The following is a 22,009-nucleotide window of genomic DNA, read 5'->3' as shown; positions in this document are numbered from 1 at the left end:
GTAGGCAAGTGGGTTTGTGGGTGTAGGTGTGTACGGGTGGGCGTTTGTGCATACGTTCGTGTGTGCATGTGTGCGTGTGCGCTTGTGTGTGTGAACGTATGTGTGTGTGGGTGTGTGGCTGTGTGCGTGTATGTGTGCATGTGCGTCGATGTTGGTGTGTGTCTGTGTGTGTGTGTGTGTGTGTGTGTGTATGTTTGTGTGTGCGCGTGTGTGTGTGGGTGTTGGTGTGCGTGTGCATGGGTGTTGGTGTTTGTGCGGGTGGATGGGTGGGCTTGTGTGCGTGTGTGCATGTGTATATATGGTTGTGTGCCTGTGTGCGTGCGTACGTTCGTGCGTGTGTGCGTGCACAAGGATGGGCATGTCGGCGTGTGTGCGGCGTGCATGCGTATGTGCATGTGTGTATGTGTGTAAAAAATTTTATATTATTGTTTAAGATATTTAATAAAATTTGTAAATTTTAAAAACATTTATTTCTCAATTTTGATATTATTTTTTAAGATTAACAAAAATGAAATTTTCGTTTAACGGTTACCAAAACTAAAAAGTAATGTCCAAACTCCCTAATTGAATGAAAGTGTACATTATTTCAAATAACTTTTGTCTCAAACAAGTTCATTTATAAAAATAAGATTTTTTTCTTAAAGAAACTCAAAGCTTATCACTATTATGCATTAAGATATATTATCATTGCACTTAAACACACACATGCAAAAAAATAGCTAACGAGAACATTAAACATCATAACCAATAATACACATCAATAATAATATAACAACACCATTTAATTTCATCAATTAGTCTCACAATCATTCACAAAGTCTATTGTCTCAAACAATAATTTAGACATATCATTAGAGTTTCAAAACAAGTCATCACAACAATTAATACAACCACCCATAATCTCAGCGTTAAGAACTGATTTGTAACTCTCGACTCCCCCATTAGAGCAATCACCCTTCTTGCTTCTCTCAAGCCTTACATACATGGTTCACAACTTGAAACTAGTTCTTGTCCTCCAAGATCAAGTATAACTTGAATAAATTTAAATTTGTTCTTTTCCAATGGTTGCAATATGTGGAACACCTCTCTTTTCAACACTCTCTCACCTTCATATGTAACAACAAATAACTCCATGCATTATGTTTCATTACCCTCAAGACTTTGTTTTTCATCAGCAAACTGAATCCATAATAAAGCAATACGAACATGTTTTCTTTTGAAACATGGGAGTTGGTATTTCATTCATATACTCATCCTTTTAATATTGTAAAATAACATCACAAATCGTAGAAGAAAAATCATTGACAAATAAATTTTTCATGCTCTTTTTCTCTAGTTCTTTCTCTTTTTCTTCTTTCTTTTTCTCTCATTCTTTCTTTACTCTCTATTGCATCTTTTTCTATTCTTTCTTTTTCTATTTTCTCCTTTAGATTATATTGATCCTTACTAACTTGTCTGTGTCATAAATTTCAACTTAATTTTATGTCCTCGTGCCTCAAGTAACGTGAGCATTCATCAAGATTAAGTGTTTTAAAACGAAGTCATGACCATCCTAAAACAATATGACAAGAGTCCATGGAAGTGTTATAACATAATACTTTGTTTATACATTACCCCATAGTGAATTTGATCCATGCTTGATTCAAATGAGAGATTGTTGGTAAATGGAATTTCTCCACCAATCTTTGGCTCACAACATTGGTGTCGCTTCCATAATCGTATGCAACTAAACCTGGGTAGTCTTTTACTAAACATCTTGTATGATAAATTTTCATCGTTATTCTAAACCCGAAGCCGAAACATTGATACCAAATGATGTAAACCTCATTTGCACAAAGGTTGATTTTTAGGATCTTTATGTTAGAACCTTGTAGGGAATTTAGAAAATTAGTGAAAAGGTAGATTGGAAAGTTGTTGAAATTCCTAGTTGGACAATATTTAAGAAACATGGTTATCTCAAGCTATAGAACTTCAATTGAAGTGATTCCAAAACAAAGTAAATGTTTATGTTCTGAACTTTAATTTAAACTCAAGAATTGCTTAATTTGGGTGCATAGAATAAAAGATATGACCACTAAATAAACCTAGACTTAAGTGAGTTTCTAAAAATCGAGTGAAGGAAGAAGACAAAGTGACAATGAAAAATGAAAGGAAAGAAACACTCTTTTCAAAGAAGACAACATACAATGGATGAGAAAGTTCTTTGATACAACCAAAGAGGTTAACCAAAGAGGTTGTTGAATCATTAAATAACTTAAGAGAATCACTCTCACTAAGATAAAAAGATAAACTCAATTATTTCAAAATAAAACTGCACTTTTTTTTTCTTTGATAAAAATGGTTCAACTTATATAAAAATTTTAGTCATCAAAATTACAAAGGACTCATTAATTACAATTACATCCCACTTAAAGCTAATAATGACCCACTTAAGCTAATAATGACCTCACTACTTAGTAGCTGATTGTAATTGAAATTGTGACAACCTAAAGTCATCCAAAAGCAATAAAACTAAGTCCACCACTTACAAAAGTTAGTAGTCTATATTTTTGGTACTGTAACATCTCGTTCATATAATTATTTGTAACAAAATAAACTAAAATTAGTTCAACAAAAATTATGTTTGCTCCTTTTCTTGAGTTGAAATTATGACAATTGAGCTTTATTAAAACTCATGTCACCTCTTTTTTCTTCTATCACGTTGAATTCACATGATTGATTATTTTTTTCTCAGTATAACAAAGCACCCAAGTTGCTGAAAGACACTGTTTCAGCTTAATATTTCTTTCTACCATAGTGTTTAACAACAACATACAATTGTATTAAATTACTCACTCATAAATTTAAATTAGTGCTATATGGATGTTAGAAAAAGTTTATTTTGTCTTCTACAAAATCTTTTAAAGTTGTCCTTTTCTTGTCCCTGTCAATCATATAGGGTCCTAGGGTGTAGGTTCTCATATCAACCTTTTGTATTTCAGATTGCAGATTTTCTATATTAATAGATCAGTTTAGTATCTATAAAATTCATTTTTCTGCAAAGCTCCTAGTTCTCAACACGGTATCAAGAGCAGGCCCCATCTTGCTCAGTCTGTATCTTCCAATCCATCAGAATCTTGGACAATCACCGGATCTGGTGTGGCTTGTCGACTGATGCACAACCCTAGTGGTTATTGATACAAAAGCCTCGGCAGATGCCCACATGTGCCACCTCTCTATACTCTACCCTCCAATGGCTCATGCCTTTCCACCCTCATGTCAGATTTCCAACCTTGTCTTGTGGTATGTTGGTGTTCAGCCCCCTTTTATTCTCCTTTTGGACAGGTGTTCTCCTTCTTTGGAACTCTCACGGTAACATCAGAAAAACTCAATGGAAAGAATTACATATCTTGGACTACATCTATCGAACCCTTGGCCAAAGATTTATTATCACCATGACAACGGCAGCAGAGAAATTTCATCAGAGAATACCAAGCAGAGGAAGAAGCAGGAATTTCAACTTACTATTCTGCTTTAGCAATCCATGAAACCCAATATACTAGGGACTCTTGTGACTTTAAAAATGTCCAATTCCTAATGGAAAACGGTTAAAAGTATCTATGCAAAGGTTGTCCCCTTGTTATGTCTCTTTTGTTTTCTTTTTGACTTCTGAGTATTGTAATAATAATTGGGCAAGATCTCTTAAAGACAAACGTTCCACTAATGGGTAACACATACCTATTGGAGGCAATATTATTTTGTATAAGAGCAAGAAATAGAATGTAGTTGTTTGATTTAGAGTTGAAGCTGAATATATAGGACAATCCCTTTAATCGCATGCAAACTTTGTGTGGATCAAACAACTTCTCCAAGAATTGAAATTTTGTAAGATTCAACAAATAAAAGTGTATTGTGGCAATCAAAGTGCACTTTGCCTCTAATAACGGGTTCCATGAAAGAAACAAAAACATACAAATAGATTGTATTTTGTTAAAGAAAAGTTGATGACCAAAGAAATTAGTGCTGAATTTACCAGCTCCAATGATCAAGTCGTAAATGTTCTGCCCTGGAATTGAGTGAATATGTTCTAAGATTGGTGCATACCATTTATATGTTAATTATTGTCTTCTAGAACATCATTTAAAACTTTTTTTACTGTACCTGTCAATCATACAGGGTCCCAGGGGTTCGGTTTTCTTATAAACCTTCTGTATTTCAGATAGCATATTTTTTATATTAATAATAGATCAGTTGAGAATAATCTCCTCCACCTTCATTTTTCTCCAAAACTTCTTAGTCTTAACTATAAACATAATAAATTAGCAAGCAATTTAAATCAAACCACTCCAAAGTAACTCCATTTTCCTTCTTAAATGAAATAATAAAGAGCTGCGTTAAAATTCCAGTACGGTTATTGAACTCTCCGGACTATAATTCCCGAATACAACTTCATCTCAATATCCCATAATGTCAAACTAGAAGCACTGGGAAGGACATTAATAACAGAAAAAAAAAAGGATAAAGAGAATTTAATCGAAGAATTTAACTGATAGAAATGAATTTATTGACAGAGGTAAGTGAATTCTGAATAGCAAGATATATAATACAGTGATGAGAAAATGGTTGAGCATTCAAATGCTACATAGTATAGAACTACAAAAGGTCTGTCTTTTATTTTCCTTTCATTGTACAAATTGTGATGGAAAAAAAAAAGGTGTATCACTAGGCTTAAAAAATAATTAAAACTTTAATGCAAAGAATATGCACTATCACGTCAAAATATTCCCTTTACCCACAATAGACTAAGAAAAATGAATTAAAATTTGTGTTAAGATATCTCAAAATTGTTTGAAATATCTTGACAAGGATTGAGCTTCAGAGGTATACCTCTAGCCTTGCAAGCACAACGTTACAGATCTTTGAACCTTAACTAACAAATTCCCAATTCCTCCCAAGTATTACCTAGTCTGAGGATATACTATGTCAAGACGTGTAAAAAGTTGACGTCTGCCATCTTAATCATCAGGAACACCATAAGCATCTTCAACCTGTAACAAATTAGATGATGAATCAGGGTCACAGGAATATAATAGTTATATATAAGGCATTGTGTATCTTAAAAAAAAGTAGGGATTCTTACCTTGAGAGTCGAAAAATATATATTATTCAGTCCAAAGAATTTAAACCTCAAAGGGTAAAAACCCATTCAAATGTAGGCATGTGTTTTACTCATTAGCCGTGTGAGAATGCCAAACTGAGCATAACAAATAATCAATACTTCATCCTTACACAATAAGTTCATTCACATCCTGCAATAACATTCTCAAGATGCCAAACTGCATGCAATTTATAGTCTTTGCTTAGATGCTTCAACAGGGCACTATGTGTGCATGAATCAGGCTGAATTTCTCTATCTAGCATATCCTTATACAATCTCAAAGCTTCCTGCCAATGGCCTAAGTTACAGTTCTCGTTTATTAAAATAGTGTAAGTATACTTATTTGGAGAAATGCCCTTTGCTTGCATTTCTACAAAAAAATGGTATGCCCGGTCCATCTTTCTCACCTTGCAAAGTCCATTAATTAAGGCATTGTAGGTGATCACATTTGGACATACACCCTTCTCTAGCATCTCAATAAAGTGCAAAATAGCTAGTTCCAGCCTTCCCCTAACTGCATATGAATGAATTAGAACTGTGTAAGTGACAACTGATGGAAATATCCCTTTGCTCAACATCTCATTGAACACCACTCTAGCCTTCCTAAGATGCCCAGCCATCAAGTGAGCGTGGATGATGCTAGTATAAGTTACATGATCTGGAACGATTCCATCGTAGAGCATTTTCTGCACAAGTTTACTTGCTTCTTTCAAATTTCCCAACTTGTGGAGCCCATCAATAAAGACATTATATGTAATCAAATCAGGAGGAAAGCCTTTGGAAATCATTTCTTCCTGCATACCAAAAGCCTTAGATGGGTCACCAAGCTTCAGCTCACCTACTATTCGAGTTATGTATGCAAAACGATCTGGCTGCAATCCTCTATGTAGCATCTCATCAAATAAATCCTTAGCCATTGGCAAGTTCCCCACCATGCAAAATCCTCTAACAAGAATTGTATACGTAAATACATCAGGATTAGGCCCATGTTTGATCATTTCATCTTTTATCCGCCTGGCCACATCCAAGTCCCCAAATCTGCAAAGACCATCAATAAGCGTATTATAGGTCACGACACTGGGAACTAGACTTCTGTATCTTAACTCAACAAATAAGAGAAAAGCCTCCCCTAAACTTCCCAACCTGCAGTAACCGTAAATTAGAGTGTTGAATGAAATCAAGTCCGGCATCAGATCCTTATTAACCATTACATCTAACAACTGCCTAGCATCACTCACTCTTCCCCACTTGCAAAGGCCATACATGATTGTATTGTAGGTCGCTACCGTAGGCAAAACCCCTCTACTCAACATCTCCTCCACAACACTCAAGGCTTTATCAAGCATACCGTTCTCACAGTAGCCACGAATCAAAGGATCGTAAGTGTAAGCCGAAACCTTGAGTCCCGATCTCAACATCTCCTCGATCAGTTCCTCGGCCTTCTCCAACTCCCCCTGGTGTGATAAACCATTGACCATAATATTATAAGTCAATTCGTTGGCCGAACACCCCACCCTCTGCATCTGAAGCAAAAGCTGCTGAGCTTGCTGAACCTGCCTTTGCTTGCAAAAGGAATCCAACATTGTATTATATGTAACAGTTGTAGGCCTAATCCCACACTCCATCATCACATCATAAACCTCCCTCGCCAAGTTGGTATCCTTAAGCAATCTCAGAACCCTATTGCAATTCTTCACATCCGGCAACAACCCCTTCGCAATCATCTTATAAAACACCAACCAGCACATCCCAAGCATCGACTTTTTCAAGTAAATCCAAAGCAACAAATCCAGAAGCTTAACAGATACCTCGGAAGAAAAAACCCTGCCGTCGGTCAAAACATCCACCACGTCGCCCATTCTTACTGCCTCCTTCTCCATGATGCAATATGCAGACCGCATCAAGCCGTTCCGCGCGAGAATGTCGAGAATAACGGCATATGCCAATTTAGATTGCTTGAACCCGGTTTGGCCCTCGGCCCATCGAAAGAACCGGAGAGCAGCCACGGGCCGGTCTCTAACTGTGTTCAGAACCCGGACCAGCAATTCCGGCTCAGCAACCGCGGCACGGAAAAGCACCACCGAGCGGTTGTTGTTCGCAACGGCGTCGTTTGTGCAGAAGGAAAAGGAAGATGGCAAGGGCACAAGGAAGCGCACTTTGAGGGTTAAGAAGGGTTTTGAGGCTCTAAAATAGAGGCTCATTGAGTAGAGTTGTGGCGGCTATGGCGGCGATGCCATCAACAGTTCCAATCGCGCCTCCGCGTGGAACGACCCGCGCCACCTTCTTTTGAACCCCAGCAACGTGCATTAACCCCCGCAGCGTGCACTAACCCTTTTGTCGAACCTCAACTCCTTGTCAACCCTTGTCATACATTTCCTGTGGTTGATGGGCAACATAATCAGAACTGCCACGTCGAGACTCTTCACAACACACTTTCTTAGTAGCAAAAAAAAATAAAAATTCACGCAAGGTACACACAACCCTAATTTGACTATCGTATTTATTTGTATGTTCATTAAAAAGAAAATTAAATGTTTCGAGGGTCACGTAACACTTTCATAATTTATATTTCAACCGTTAAGAGAGGTATGAGGTTATCCGATACTTAAGTTAACAAATAGTCCATATGAAATGCCATCACTTACTTCTTATTTTGACATTTATTTATAATATTTGATATGGATTTGAGATTAATGAAATCTTAATATTGACCCAATCTCGATTCATTACATTTAATGAGTACTTATCTTAATCTTTTATTTGTGAAAGTTAGTTATTACATTGTGTCGTCCGTCCCTAGTTCTCTTCGGTCGATATCTTATGACCTTTGTACCGGCAGGCCACTTCTCATGTTCTAGGACCATCCAGTCCTATGGTACATTAAAGATTGAAAAAATAATAATAAATAATTTTAAATTTATAATTAAGTTTTGAATCTAATTAATTTAAAAATATAGGTTTAAAAATTTAATATGTTAATATTATAATGGTAAACTTATGCAAAATTACATAAAAGATGAAAACATTTGTAAAAACATAAAATAACTTTAATCATGACCTCTAACTCATAGCAATAACTTCTAATCAATTGTATTATGCTTCACTTTTGTACAATTCATTATTTCTTATTTTAATTAATATCGTCCATAGTCATACCACCTTTCTAGATACTTTTTTTTTTCTAAATTTTACATTATTCCCAACTCAAAATATTTCATCCTCGAAAATTGCATTTATCAGGAAAAATATATGGTTACATCTTCTTCAAGTTTAAGTTCCTTCGTCCCACACTACTTTCATAGTACGAATATCCTTGCCTCAGCTTTTTCATTTGAGAATCCAACACTCATACTGGTCTAAAATCTAAAGATAAGTCTTCTCGAATTTGAATGTTATCTACCTTGAGTGTATGAACTGGACTTGGTATATGCTCCCTCAATTGTGCACATGGAACACATTATGCAAATTCGTCAACTATGGTGGTAACGCTCTTAAGCTACTAGTTAAATCCTTATGATCTGATAAGGTCTGAGAAACTTCAGACACAACTTTTTTTATCTGATGGCTCTTCTCACTCTTATTGTTGGTGTTACCCTTAGAAATACATGATCACCCGCTTCAAACTCAAGCAATATTTTCCTCTTGTAAGCAGTATTTTCCTCTTGTAAGCATAAGATTTCTATTTACTCTAAGTTGCTTGTATCCGCTTTTGTATCAACTTATCTTTTCGTAATTTGTTGTAACAACTCAAGACCTACAGTAACTGCCTCCACATCCTCATACTAAAACAAAGATATTTTATATCTTCTTCTAACAAAGGTTCATATGATGTCATTTCGATCTTGGAATGATAATTGCTATTATATGTGAAAATCAGGGATCACATAGTTCTCGTAAAAAAGTTTATTTAACAATCTTAATGCTTTTGGTTTTGAAGATTTTGTACTTTTTTGTTATTTTAGGAGTGGTGGGAAAAAAAATGAAAGAAATAGGTATTAGGCCAACATGAACGGTCACGTAAGTACTTATACTTTTAAAGAAATATTTAATTATTTAGAAAAAAAAGTTATTAAGCATTAGGATGATGTAAATGATCACACGAATGCTTATACCTTAAAAGTCATATTCAATTATTTATAAAAAAAAGTGATTAAGCACTAGATCGATGACGATCTCACGAGTGCTTCAAACTTTATGAATATGAAAACATTTTTATCTTTTATTTTATAATTTATTATTTTTATAAAAGGATAAACACATAAGATAATAAAGAGCACAAAAACATATATGTAGAAAGCGAGCAAATAAAAATAATTTATGTATTTATTTAGTAAAATAAATAATTAAATAACTTTTATAATTTTCAAAATAATTAAATAACTTCTATTCTTAGAAATAATGGTTACATAATTTTTTTTATTTTCATAAAATTATATATATATATATATATATATATATATATATATATATATATATATATATATATATATATATATTTCAAATGTCTTATTTTTCTATATTTTAACTAATTGTTTATAAAATAATAAAATTGTAAAAATAATAAAACTTTATATATTTTAATGTACTAAAAAATATGAATATGCATCTTTGTTCTCGTTAGTGAAGATATACTGCATACAAATCAAATAAAATTAAACCAAACATACATTATCTTTATATATAAGGTAGAAGTTTACGTAAGTATTTAAATTTCGGTCACATTATAACATCTGAGTTCAAGATAAAAACCCTATTAAACAACCAATATTGTATTGATTTTGATTTATTAGATATATGTATTGAAGTTTCTTTTTTTATTTGTCAAAAAGAAAAAAAATGTTTGAATTTGTACTTGTATAAAATATCAAAACTTAGCAAAAAAAAAAGCTCATATAATTTCGTAATTGAAAAACAGAAGGGAAAGATGATTCAAAAAGCACAAGAATTCAAAGGTCTCGGGTTCTGAGAAACTCCTTTGGCCCTTGTCCTCCTCGGAAGCTTTAGGGTTTTCAGAGCTTCATATATATATTTTTTTTTCTCAACGCTCACTTGTCATTGGCCATAAGTGGCATTTCCAAGATAAAACGAACCGCTATTTGACTCTGTTCTACGATTCCACAGAGTATAGCAATCAATTACTTCTCACTTCCGTTTCAGTGAACCGAAACTTTGAAAAATATCGACATTACTGCGCGACACGGTATGGTGTTTTGTTCTTCTGTCTCTGGATTTTATCTCTAGGGTTTTGTTGACAAATTTTGACTTGCCATTTTTAGCATTTCTATTTATTTATTTTTATTTCGAGAAATATTTTGGATGAACTGAGCTGAGGGTAATGATTTTTTTTTTATAATTTTGTTAATTCCGTAATAATTAGTTCAGAAATTCCATTACTTTTCCTTCACTTTTTTGTTGTTGAATAATGTATACTTTAAATTATGCTAGCTTGACAATTTAGTAGTATTTTTTAACAATTTGATTTTAACTGTAGGGCTAGAAATTTTGAGAGGAAAAGAAAATGTCCATTGCTGATGAGCCGCTATATCCCATAGCAGTGCTTATAGACGAACTGAAAAATGATGACATTCAGCTGCGATTGAACTCGATACGGAAGTTATCTACGATTGCCCGGGCTCTTGGGGAGGAGCGAACGCGTAGGGAGTTGATACCCTTTTTGGGTGAGAATAATGATGATGATGATGAGGTACTTCTTGCAATGGCTGAAGAGTTGGGGGTGTTTGTTCCTTTTGTCGGCGGAGTGGAACATGCTCATGTGTTGCTCCCACCTTTGGAGACGCTTTGCACTGTTGAGGAAACTTGTGTGAGAGATAAAGCTGTCGAATCACTTTGTAGGATTGGATCACAGATGAGGGAAAGTGATTTGGTTGAATATTTCATTCCTTTGGTGAAGGTCAGATTATACTGTTCCATAGATATGAATGCCTTTGTCATTACCATTTGTTGAACTATGTATTGATTGATTGTACTTTATAGTTTCGTAAGTAAAGATTTTCCTTGTTTTTGCATTGTTCCAGTGCCTATTATTCTGATTATGACATTTATTTAGTTTTCTTGGATTTTAACTGTTTCCTGTTAAGTAAACTTGTGAAACCAAAAAGGCTGTTGATTAATGTACCCGTGTTAAACTATTTGTTAGAATAATAAGAAGGTTGCTACAAACCCTTGCCATGTTGGGGTTTTGGGAAGGTTAGAGTTATTATGAGTCTACTGTAGGCTGCCCCTTAATGTGAACTTGGTGAGGCTGATTCCACAACTTGAAGTTTTAACCGGGCAGTTAAATGGCTGCAACTCTAACTGTTGCACCGAAGCCGAACTTGTGTTAGAATATCTAGAAAGTATCTCATTATATTGATATTGTATCATAGAATATATTTCAGTATGATAGATAATCTCTTAATTATTTTGTGATATTGTGTATATGTATCTTGATTAGTTTCCTTATTTGATTTGATTAGGAGTTGGAGTCTAGTACCAGTATAAATAGGGTTGATTTTGATTTCTCTACCAAAATTCTATTAGTTTTCAATGACTTGCACCATATCTTACTTATATTGATCTGCTGCATTTGCGTCAATATCTAACACTCTACTGGCATTAATTGGTTGTATGTTTCTTAAAGCATATTCATGAGTAATGATGTATTGTATAGTTACTGTTCAATGTCCTGTCATTTTTTTAATCTTGTTTCAGAGGTTGGCAGCAGGTGAATGGTTCACTGCCCGAGTGTCTTCATGTGGGCTATTTCACATTGCTTACCCTATTGCACCGGAAATGTCAAAGACAGAGTTAAGATCAATATACAATCTGTTGTGTCAAGATGACATGCCTATGGTTAGAAGATCTGCTGCATCAAATCTTGGAAAGTTTGCTGCGACTGTTGAATACACTCATTTGAAGGCTGACACTATGTCAATTTTTGAGGATCTCACTAAGGATGGTAGTTGAATACACATTTTTCATTCTATATGGATTGATTTGTTTTGTAGATTCAATAATAAATTTTCTTCAGTGCGAGTGGACCTTTTAAATATTTAATTTAACTCTAAAACATGGTTCAGATCAAGATTCTGTTAGATTGTTGGCGGTGGAGGGTTGTGCTGCACTTGGGAAGCTGCTGGAGCCACAAGATTGTGTCACACATATACTACCGGTTATTGTCAACTTCTCACAGGTGCATTTTTAAGAGTGAACTATACAAGTAATGAAATATTTTTTTTTCTATTATACTCGAAACTATGTGCTTAACCTAGTGATGTTAAGTTTCTATGATTTATGCTACAAATTTTCTTTGGATTTTTTGCGACCGAGAATACAAATAAGAAAGATTTTTATAACTAGGATGAAAAGAACAATGAATAGGATATTCTCCTAATATATATGATATTTGAAAGAATGTGTAGGCAATAAGTGTTGGAAGTCTCACATCGACTAGGATAAAACTAATTTATAATATATAAGTGGATGCAAACCTCACCTTACAAGTCAATTTTGTGGGGTTGCGTTATGTTTAAAGTCCACTTCTTAACATGGTATCAGAGCTATGTTAGAGTCTATCCTAGCGATATTTGTTGTTTGTTGGGCATGTTGTTGTACCCATTATCGGGCCACTATTGGACCACCCATTAATGTCTAGTCTGACACTTGAGATGTGTATATCTCGGCGTAGGGGGTGTGTTAGAAACCCCACATCGACTAGCGAGAAGGTCAATTTATAGTATCTCTATTAAAATGACAATCAATCTCAATATGTTTGGCCCTTTCATGAAATATGAAGACCATTTTCATTGTCACACATAAGTGTCATTTGAGTGACCTCTCCAAATTGCAAATCGCCATTGAGGAATGCATTATTGACATCTAATTGATAAAGAGTGCCAAAAGAGGTCGACAAACAACTAAGAATAGCTGTGGAGAATATTATTGGAAAGTGGTGGACTATTGCGAAACTTCAACTATGATGACTTTGACAAAGAAGATTACCATCAGTAGTGGATGACGACCAGCAGTTGCACAACGACAAACTGCAGGGACTAGATTGCCATTAGTAATTGATGGGGGCCTACAATGGCGACAGTGACAAATTACAGGGACTAGATTGCCATCAGTAACAAATGGTGGCCTACAGTGGCTGGAAGCAATAGATTGTAGGGACTATATTGGACCACATAAAAAGACTCCCCCTCATTGGCGAACGACGAAAATGATGACGCGTCGATGATAAACAATGAAAGTGGAGATGTGGCTCTTCTAAAGAATGGTGTCCTTTATTCATCAAAGCACCTGGAAATAGACTCCTCCCACGGGGAATGTTGGTGGATAGAGGTAGCGAATGGTGTTAGGAAATTCTTAGGGTGGTCGGTTGAGACGATCAAAACCGTGTTGTTATTGGTCAAAATTGGAAATCTATCGGTGGCAACAATAGATAACAACAACACTAACAGCGGCAAGTGTAGTGGCAGAGGCGACAAATTTTTTTCTCTCAAAAGAACTTGGCTCTATTACCATGTTGAATATAGTAGCAACTATGTATGAGATTAATCTCTCTTGTGTTGAATATACACATAGGGTCTATTTATAATAGAAGAAATATAGGCTAAACCTAAAATACAAATAAGAAATAATAACAAACTAACTAAAGATAATATATCTATCTAAAATAATAATATATCTAACAGAAACTATCATAGATCAGATTGGGTGATTGGGTATATTTGAAAATGCATGCTCACCTATAAGCATCTATGCCTACAGGGTACCCAAAGCTGTCAGTGCACTATTACGACCCTTACCTTGTCCTCAAACACGTGGGAACAATGGTTTATTGACTGCAACTTCCTTATACCTCTTGCATACATCTAGTTTTCCATGTTTCTCAATTAAAATTAGCTTTTGGGACTCATTAGGCTGAGAAAGAATTGCCCGATGAACTTCAAGGGCAAACTTCGGTTTGTTTTCTCCGTCACTTTTTGGGTAGCAGGATTGTAAAACATCAAGATGAACCAATACAAGTGTTGGTGCAATGGCAAGAGGGAGGACCGGAAGCGTCTTCATGGAAAGATGTTTCCACAATACGTGATCGGTTTCCAAAGTTCAACCTTGAGGACAAGGTTGTTCCAGCTCTAGTGGATAATTATAGACGGGAACAAGGATAGGGTTTACAATCTATACCGTAGAAAGAAATTTAAGAATAATTGTAGTTAGCTGTTATGGGACAGAATTTTTTAAACTTTTTATATATAGTCTTATCCCTTGAGGTGGGATTGTAGTTTTGTTAACTGGAAATGCTGTGAAAGGAAGATTGTTTGCTTTGTAAACATATGTTGAATAGATTAATTGGGGAACAATCAGTTTTAAAGGGGTTCTATCTATGCGTTCTTGGTGATGTTTCTGTTTTCTGATCAAGGCGTGGATCAGTTTTCACCAAACAGAGCCTCCATTTTTATTTCATTAATGCACCTTTGATCTGATTTGATCCTAAACAGGATAAGTCGTGGCGTGTGCGATACATGGTTGCAAATCAATTGTATGAGCTTTGTGAAGCTGTAGGCCCTGAACCTACCAGGTATTGTTTCATCCGAGTAGTAAACATTCTGCATATCTATCATATAAATTGTTTATATATTGTGTCAATATATTGTATAGTGATCTGTTTTTAATTAGTTGTAGGGCTGTAGCAGTCATGCTAATGCTTTAAAACCTTAAATGTCAAAACTTGTGATTCCTATACTGGTTTCCTCATATTTACTAATGTCGATATTCAATGTCCTATTGTTTTCTATTTATGTTTCTCAAGTTTATTTCTTATTACTATTATTTTGTATAGAACGGAATTGGTCCCTGCTTATGTGCGGTTGCTTCGAGACAATGAAGCTGAAGTACGGATTGCAGCTGCAGGGAAAGTGACCAAGTTTTGCAGGATTTTAAATCCGGATCTCTCAATTCAGCATATTCTTCCTTGTGTGAAGGTGTGCCTTTCGTTTTGGTCTTGAAATTCATTATTATAAAATTTATATTTATAGGATAAATTACACTGCAACAACTTTTGCAGGAACTGGCATCGGATTCTTCACAGCATGTTCGCTCTGCTTTGGCTTCAGTGATAATGGGAATGGCTCCGGTGTTAGGAAAGGTATGGTTATCAAACGTCATTTTTACATTTATTTTGTTCTTAGCTTTGCAAAAAATCCTATCCATATCGTTCATGCTTAAATATATGGTTGCTTGTCCTTCAAGTTAATAGGTTTTTCTTTTGGTACCTAGCGGCAAGATACTGAAGTCTACTTTTTTATGTTTCCCTTTCCTTTTGTTTAAAATGAAGGGTAGACATCATTTAGTGTGAATTACCCGATTGTGATGTATGGGCCTAAAACAACTATGTACTGAAATATCCCTTTTCTAAATATGTAATTTTATCTTTTGCAAGTTAGTTTGGTGATATAAATGTTTTGGACTTTATTTACATGTGCAATAGTTAACTAGAATCATCCTTTAGGAAGCATTGGTTTTGTTAAGAAATGTACTTTAAGTCTAACTCAATCTTACAAAATCAGCTTATAAGATGAGGTTTGCATCCATTTATATATTCTAAATTGGTTTTATCTCTAATTGATTTGAAACTTCAAACACACCTCCTCATGTCGAGGTATATACAATTGACTCAACAAACATCAAATGTCATTAGGATATGGCTCTAACCCATAACTCTAATATCATGTAATGAAGTAAACTTTAAGGTTAACTCAATCTAACAAAACCAACTTTATAAGGTTGAATTAGGCTTAAAGTCTACTTCTTAACATGATATCAGAATTATGGGTTAGAGCCATATCCTAATGAAATTTAATGTTTGTTGAGTCTATTGTATATACTTCGACGTGAGGAGGGTGTGTTTGAAAATTTCCAACAACTAGAGATAAGACCAATTTAACGTGTATAAGTGGATGCAAACTTCACTTTATAAGTTGGTTTTGTGAGGTTAAGTTTGGCTTAAAGTTCATTTTTTAACCGGTTTTAAGATGTTACAAGAATACTACGACCAAGAGTCTTCTTTCTTTTTAAATTTTAAGAATGTCTGTGTATGATTTAATCTTTCACAAAATTATAATGTTTCGAGGAAAAAGTGGGAGTGGAAATAGAAATTCTTATGTTCTTATTACGTATTAACTTTCGATATACTCAAGACAAAACAACGTATGTACTCCCTACCATGGGCTTGAAATCTAGCATAACATGAATATGCTACTTCATGGGAATCAACAACAGAGTTTACTGCACTCTATACGCATAGTGGCCAACAACATTGCCAAATGTGTAAGGTAACTTGTGAGAGTTAAAACCTATCTAATGTTTTCAGTTTCATGTTTGAATTGTGTTTGGCATACCATTGCTCAATATTTATAATATTTATTTTATGAACTATCTATTGTATGTTTTGTACTTGGCTGGTTATTTTGTGGTATCTGTTGGAAATCTCGCATCGACTAGAGATAAGGCCAATTTAGAGTATATGTGAGTGCATACCTCACCTTACAAGTCAGTTTTGTTAGGTTGAGTTCAACTTAAAGTTTACTTTTTAACATGGTATCAGAGCCATGGATTAAAGTCTATCCTAGCGAGATTTGTGTTTGTTGGATATATCATTCCACCCACTATTGGGTCGCTATCTGACTACCTATTAATGTCTAGTCCCATGCACGAAATGTATATACCTTAGCATGAGGGGATTGTGTTAGAAGTTCCACCTCGACTAGAGATAAAATCAATTTAGAGTATATATGTGATTATATACCTCATCTTACAAGCTGGTTTTGTAAAGTTGTGTTAGGCTTAAAGTCCACTTTTTAACGGTATCCAACTTCTAATATTTTTTTGGAGAGTTATATTAGTTATACTGTGTTATGACTTAATACTTTTAATTCTACTACTAGGGCTGTTACAATGTTGTTTAACCCTTCTCCCAAAACTTTGAAGAAACTATCCCTGACTATCTGTTTTTTTTTTCTTAATTGCAGGATGCAACAATTGAGCAACTTCTTCCTATTTTCCTTTCCCTTTTGAAGGACGAATTTCCTGATGTGCGCCTAAATATCATAAGCAAGCTTGATCAAGTGAATCAGGTTTGTAATGTATCTGTGATTTATATTTGCAAATTGCTTTATAACTTTTGGCAACCTTATTTCCTTTTTATTTTTTGAATAATGCTGCTAATTCTATAGCGGAGCATATAATCTTCTTATACCACCTTCTATATAATATACATGCAAAATTAAAGTCATAACGAAATCTAAATTTGCAATGATATGTTGATCAAATCTTTGTTGCAGGTGATTGGAATTGATTTATTATCTCAATCTTTGTTACCAGCCATTGTTGAGCTTGCTGAGGATAGGCATTGGAGGGTTCGACTTGCAATAATAGAATATATACCCTTATTGGCGAGTCAATTGGGTGTTGGTTTTTTTGATGATAAGCTTGGTGCTCTTTGCATGCAGTGGTTGCAGGACAAGGTTTGTGGACTCCATTTGATAGTTTGTGCATACTCTGATTTTCTATTACTATTGTCATTAACCTCCTTATTGTATATGGTAGGTTCATTCAATCCGTGAGGCAGCAGCTAACAACTTGAAGCGCCTAGCTGAAGAATTTGGTCCTGAGTGGGCTATGCAAAACATAATTCCACAGGTTCATATCTTGGCTTTAAATTCTTATTTTAGGACAATACACTATGCCATATGAATGTATGTGTATTGGGTGGGGGGCGATGTTCTTGTTTCCTCAACTTGACATTCCTATCCTTTTATTGCTTCATACTTTGATGGGTACATTTTATTTTTTTTATAATGTGATGAAATTTTAGAAAGTTATGCGCAACCATACCATGAATTGCGAATGAACAAGGAATAGTTTTATGGCCCACTACCAAGATAACACTGGCTATTTGGGCACACATCTAGGTCACATTTAATGGTTCAAAACCAATGTTATCAAAATCAATTTTTCTCCAAACTAAACAAATAGGATTGGGTTGGGTCAGTATACAATTTTGGTGCTTCTAAACTGAACCAAGGATATATGACTATGGGTTAACAGAATAATTTCTTTAGATAGGTTTTGTATTGAAATATGCAATGTTATTTTATTAATATTTTCGTTTTGTATGTACCCAACTTTAGGGTTTGTGTTTTAGGCAATTGTGTTACCTTCTTTTGTATCCTATATATGTGCAAGAACATAGACACTGTATTTCTATCCATCCTATTTGTTCAAGTTGGTATAGAGTGGGGCTACTATCTCACTTTATTTTCTTCATTGTCTCCATCATCATGGTTTGCCAATGCAGTGCTGCTGTCTGAGACTATTTTTTGATAAACAAAGCTAGGGTTTAAATGTGCCTCAAGGAGTGCAACCTAATCGTGGTGGTCACACAACCAGCCAATCATTCACATGCCGATCTATGTGCTTCTTGTTTGTGGTGTGTTTCTTCCATGCCTTGTCTTGCTGGCGTAGGAACACCTCTTTTTGACTCGCTGAACTCTCCTATCCCCATTTCTGACTTCATTTTTTCTATTCCAACCCACCACCCATGTTGGGGCACGTGCTCAGTTTTAGGGTTTCTGTTATTTGTTCTTAAGTTTCGTCACTTTTCTGAGGTGGTTTCAATAGGCTCTACTCCTTTCTTTTTGGCTACTCTGACCATTACAAGTTCAAGGCTCAATTGGAAGTATTATTCATCTTGGTTTGCTTCGTTGGAATTATGGTTCCTTGGTCAAGGATACCATGACCACTTAAAAACTGAACTCAGCTCTATTCCTGATGCAATCAGATCTCAATGGCAAAAGATCGGCTTCTAACTATGTGCTGTTTTAAGGTAGTTAGTTGAGCCCGACGTTTTAAAGATGCTCCAATCCCTCAAAACATGTTTCACTTTTTGGAAGAATGCACAGGACGTTTTTGCCAATTATATCAGATGTCTATTTGATGAAACTCAAAGCTTCTCATGTGTCTAAATATGTGAAATCAAATCTAAAATCTTTATGAAGAGTACCAAGAAATTGTGGTATATGAGTCTGAGAAATCAATCAATCAAGGTCAGTCCTCTTCAATGACAAGTGTGTCAACTACATGAATTTCTCGATACCTCTTGTAACATTTCTTCGTTTTCCTAGATTTCTTACCCCAAAATTCCTCATCTTGTTACTATTGCCAATGGATCCAAAGTGGCTTCTCAAGGAGTTGGCCCCCTTCACTAAATTTGAATTCTGATGTTCTGATAAGGGCATTCCGGATTGTTGTCCCATTGACAAGAGATCTACCACATGATAATATATATTCCTTAGAGGGAGCCTCATATCTTGGAAAAGTAAGAATAAGAGTGATGGTGCTCATAGAAGTTGAGTATAGATCTATGGTCCTTGTTATATGGGAACTTGTGTGGATTAAGCAATTCTTTCAAGAGTTGAAATTTTTGAAAATAAGCTGATAAAGTTATATTGTGAAAACCAAAAAACTCTTCATATTGCCTCCAATCTGGTATTTTATGAGAGAACTAACATTCAGGGATTGGTTGTCATTTTGTTAGGGAGAAGTTGTTGTCCAAAGATTGTTACTGTATTTGTCTGTTCTAGTGAACAACTTGCAGACATTCTGACTAAATCTGTAAGAGGACATAGGATTCAGTTTGTATGTTCGAAGCTTTGTGAATATGATCTATATGCTCTAACCTGAGGAGAGTGTTGAAATGTAATGTTATTTTATTAATATTTCCTTTTGTATGTACCCCACTTTATTGTTAGGATTTTAGGCAAGTGTCTTGCCTCATTTTGTATCTTATATATACTTACATAAATAAGAAACACAACATTGCAAGACCACTGTTTTTCTATCCATCCTATTTGGTTCAAGTGTTTTTAAGTTGAACAATTGGATTTGTGGTTTATTTCAGTCCAAGCTTTTTTCTGTTCTCTGTTAAGTCCTTTTTTTACAGTTCCAGAGTAACTCCATATCAAGTTGTTGAGTTTCTCCTCTCCCTTTCCTATGGTCTACAATGCATATTATGATATTCACTTTTAATATAGTATACACTTTACCTTTTTTAGTAGATCTACCAAGTGTATCGTACAAGTAATGGGTTTTGGCATGTGTGAAACAGGTTCTGGATATGATTAGTAATCCGCATTATTTGTACCGAATGACCGTACTTCAATCCATCTCTCTGCTTGCTCCTGTGATGGGACCTGAAATCACTTGTTCAAAATTATTGCCTGTTGTTATTACTGCATCTAAAGACAGGTATTCTAGCTTTTTAAGCGTGGTTATGGTGTTGGGTAATGTTACTACTATCTTTTTAACTGCTCCCTGTTTTATCCCCTATAGAGTACCCAACATTAAGTTCAATGTGGCAAAGGTCTTGGAATCACTCTTCCCCATAGTGGATCAATCTGTAAGCAGCTAAGCATCTCATACTTCTATTGTAGTATAATTATAAACCTTACTGTGCTTTCTGTTTCTATATCTGTGTTCCTTCTTTTTTGTTTTTTGCTTTATTCTGTGAACATAATTTTCATTTAGGTTGTGGAAAAGTCTATCCGACCTAGTCTGGTTGAGCTCAGTGAGGATCCCGATGTTGATGTAAGATTTTTTTCCAATCAAGCACTTCAGGCTATTGATCATGTCATGATGTCTAGCTAGGCTGCAATCTTTACCACGCATTAGATGGAAGCCTTTTGTGGAGATGTTAATGTTTCCACCTATCGGAATTCTTGTGTTCTACTTGGGTTCTTCTCAGCGATAGTTAAGTGGTTTTGTGAGCTACATCCTAGTCAACAACGATTGATATGGTTTTGTTCCCTTGTATAATTTTATGCTGATTGTATCATTACTAGGTTCCTTTTGTTTTTGTTTTTGTCGTCAGAGATTAAATTGCTGGTCCTGTGACTGCTAAAATAGGACTCTATATAGGTTAAGTTAAGTGTGATCAAATCTTAGCTTGTAAAACTGTATTTTCTGTTAGTTAATTATCTATTTTTGCAAAGAGCAAAAATGGCTCATTGTCCCTTACCTCACCGTGTTTTCTAAAATCATACAACGGATGAAAATGCTTTGTAACACAATTTTATGCCCTATTGGCTAACCCAAAATAGTTCCTTTTTGGATCATAACCCTTTATGTCTGCAGTTATTTTTACTCAATTCCTACCAAAAGTTGGGGTTATTTAGAATTCATACTATTAACAGACTAGGACTAAAAATATAAATGCAACGTTATCAAATTCGAAAATATGGCTATTTTTTACATGTGAAAAGAAATTAACTTATTCAGACTGTCTAACTAATAGCATAAAGACCAAGAAAGTTTATTAACTAGTGCTTCAATTTATGTATTAAGTCATGTAAATACTTAAACTGGTGATTGTATTTTAATTAGACCATAAATTTTTAATGGTTAGATTAGAAATTTCTTGTATCATGGATAAAAGGGTATGTAAATGTAAAATTATTTGTTTAAATAGACGAAAATTAATGTTTATTTTTCAAATTATATTAATATGTAAATATTTTGATAGCTTTTTATTGTTTAATTCTAATGAAAAGGTTATAAAGGTGTAATTTGTTTTCAAACAGAGAAAATGCAGTATCGAAATTTTGATGGTGGAGAAGATTATAAATGTTAAGTTTAATGAAGGCTTGCATATTGATAATAAATTTTGATTTGACATATTTACAAATTAAAGATCGAGATGGAACACAAACTTCAGACAATGCTCTAAACTTTATGATGTGCTCTAGATGGAAGGATAAGATCATTGAAAAATAACCTCTGATATGCTTATATGTCTCAAATCAAACCAAGGAA

At 34.7% G+C, this 22,009-nt stretch overlaps 2 protein-coding genes across 3 annotated transcripts; one reads left to right on the top strand and one right to left on the bottom strand.

Moving 5' to 3' along the window:
* Positions 1-4,557: 4,557 nt before the first annotated feature.
* LOC108334574 (pentatricopeptide repeat-containing protein At1g22960, mitochondrial) lies at positions 4,558-7,594 on the bottom strand. Of its 2 annotated transcripts, none has more exons than XM_052870110.1 (2): positions 5,545-7,594; positions 4,558-5,027 (listed from the first exon to the last, which is right to left on the bottom strand). In XM_052870110.1, exons 1-2 carry the CDS (start codon positions 7,336-7,338, stop codon positions 4,995-4,997), a joined length of 1,827 nt encoding a protein of 608 aa, XP_052726070.1. In that variant the 5' UTR covers positions 7,339-7,594; the 3' UTR covers positions 4,558-4,994. The 2 variants fall into 2 exon arrangements, with proteins under 2 accessions (XP_052726070.1, XP_017425924.1); XM_017570435.2 differs by lacking the exon at positions 4,558-5,027 and having other exon boundaries at positions 5,124-6,175; positions 6,281-7,594.
* A 2,438-nt stretch (positions 7,595-10,032) lies between these two features.
* LOC108335731 (serine/threonine-protein phosphatase 2A 65 kDa regulatory subunit A beta isoform) lies at positions 10,033-21,197 on the top strand. Its single transcript, XM_017571851.2, has 13 exons — positions 10,033-10,337; positions 10,629-11,048; positions 11,849-12,095; positions 12,217-12,329; positions 14,641-14,720; positions 14,982-15,123; positions 15,207-15,287; positions 17,170-17,274; positions 17,482-17,664; positions 17,747-17,839; positions 20,307-20,446; positions 20,531-20,597; positions 20,726-21,197. The coding sequence occupies exons 2-13, from the start codon at positions 10,656-10,658 to the stop codon at positions 20,843-20,845; spliced, it is 1,764 nt and encodes a 587-aa protein (XP_017427340.1). The 5' UTR covers positions 10,033-10,337; positions 10,629-10,655; the 3' UTR covers positions 20,846-21,197.
* The last annotated feature ends 812 nt before the right edge of the window (positions 21,198-22,009 follow it).

This window comes from Vigna angularis, chromosome 10 (assembly GCF_016808095.1).
Source record: "Vigna angularis cultivar LongXiaoDou No.4 chromosome 10, ASM1680809v1, whole genome shotgun sequence".
In the NCBI taxonomy this organism is placed as follows: domain Eukaryota; kingdom Viridiplantae; phylum Streptophyta; class Magnoliopsida; order Fabales; family Fabaceae; genus Vigna; species Vigna angularis.
Note: the sequence above shows the minus strand (reverse complement) of the source record. Positions and strands in the feature narration are given on the sequence as shown.

Bases quoted from the DNA above. Each gene is read 5' to 3' on its own strand.
- LOC108334574 (XM_017570435.2), bottom strand. From the start codon at position 7,338: ATGAGCCTCTATTTTAGAGCCTCAAAACCCTTCTTAACCCTCAAAGTG. The intron at 6,176-6,280 runs GTTGGGAAGTTT...TGGTCTTTGCAG, and splicing joins CTAATTTACGGTTACTGCAG to ATTTGGGGACTTGGATGTGG.
- LOC108335731 (XM_017571851.2), top strand. From the start codon at position 10,656: ATGTCCATTGCTGATGAGCCGCTATATCCCATAGCAGTGCTTATAGAC. The intron at 11,049-11,848 runs GTCAGATTATAC...ATCTTGTTTCAG, and splicing joins ATTTCATTCCTTTGGTGAAG to AGGTTGGCAGCAGGTGAATG. The intron at 17,665-17,746 runs GTTTGTGGACTC...TGTATATGGTAG, and splicing joins TGCAGTGGTTGCAGGACAAG to GTTCATTCAATCCGTGAGGC.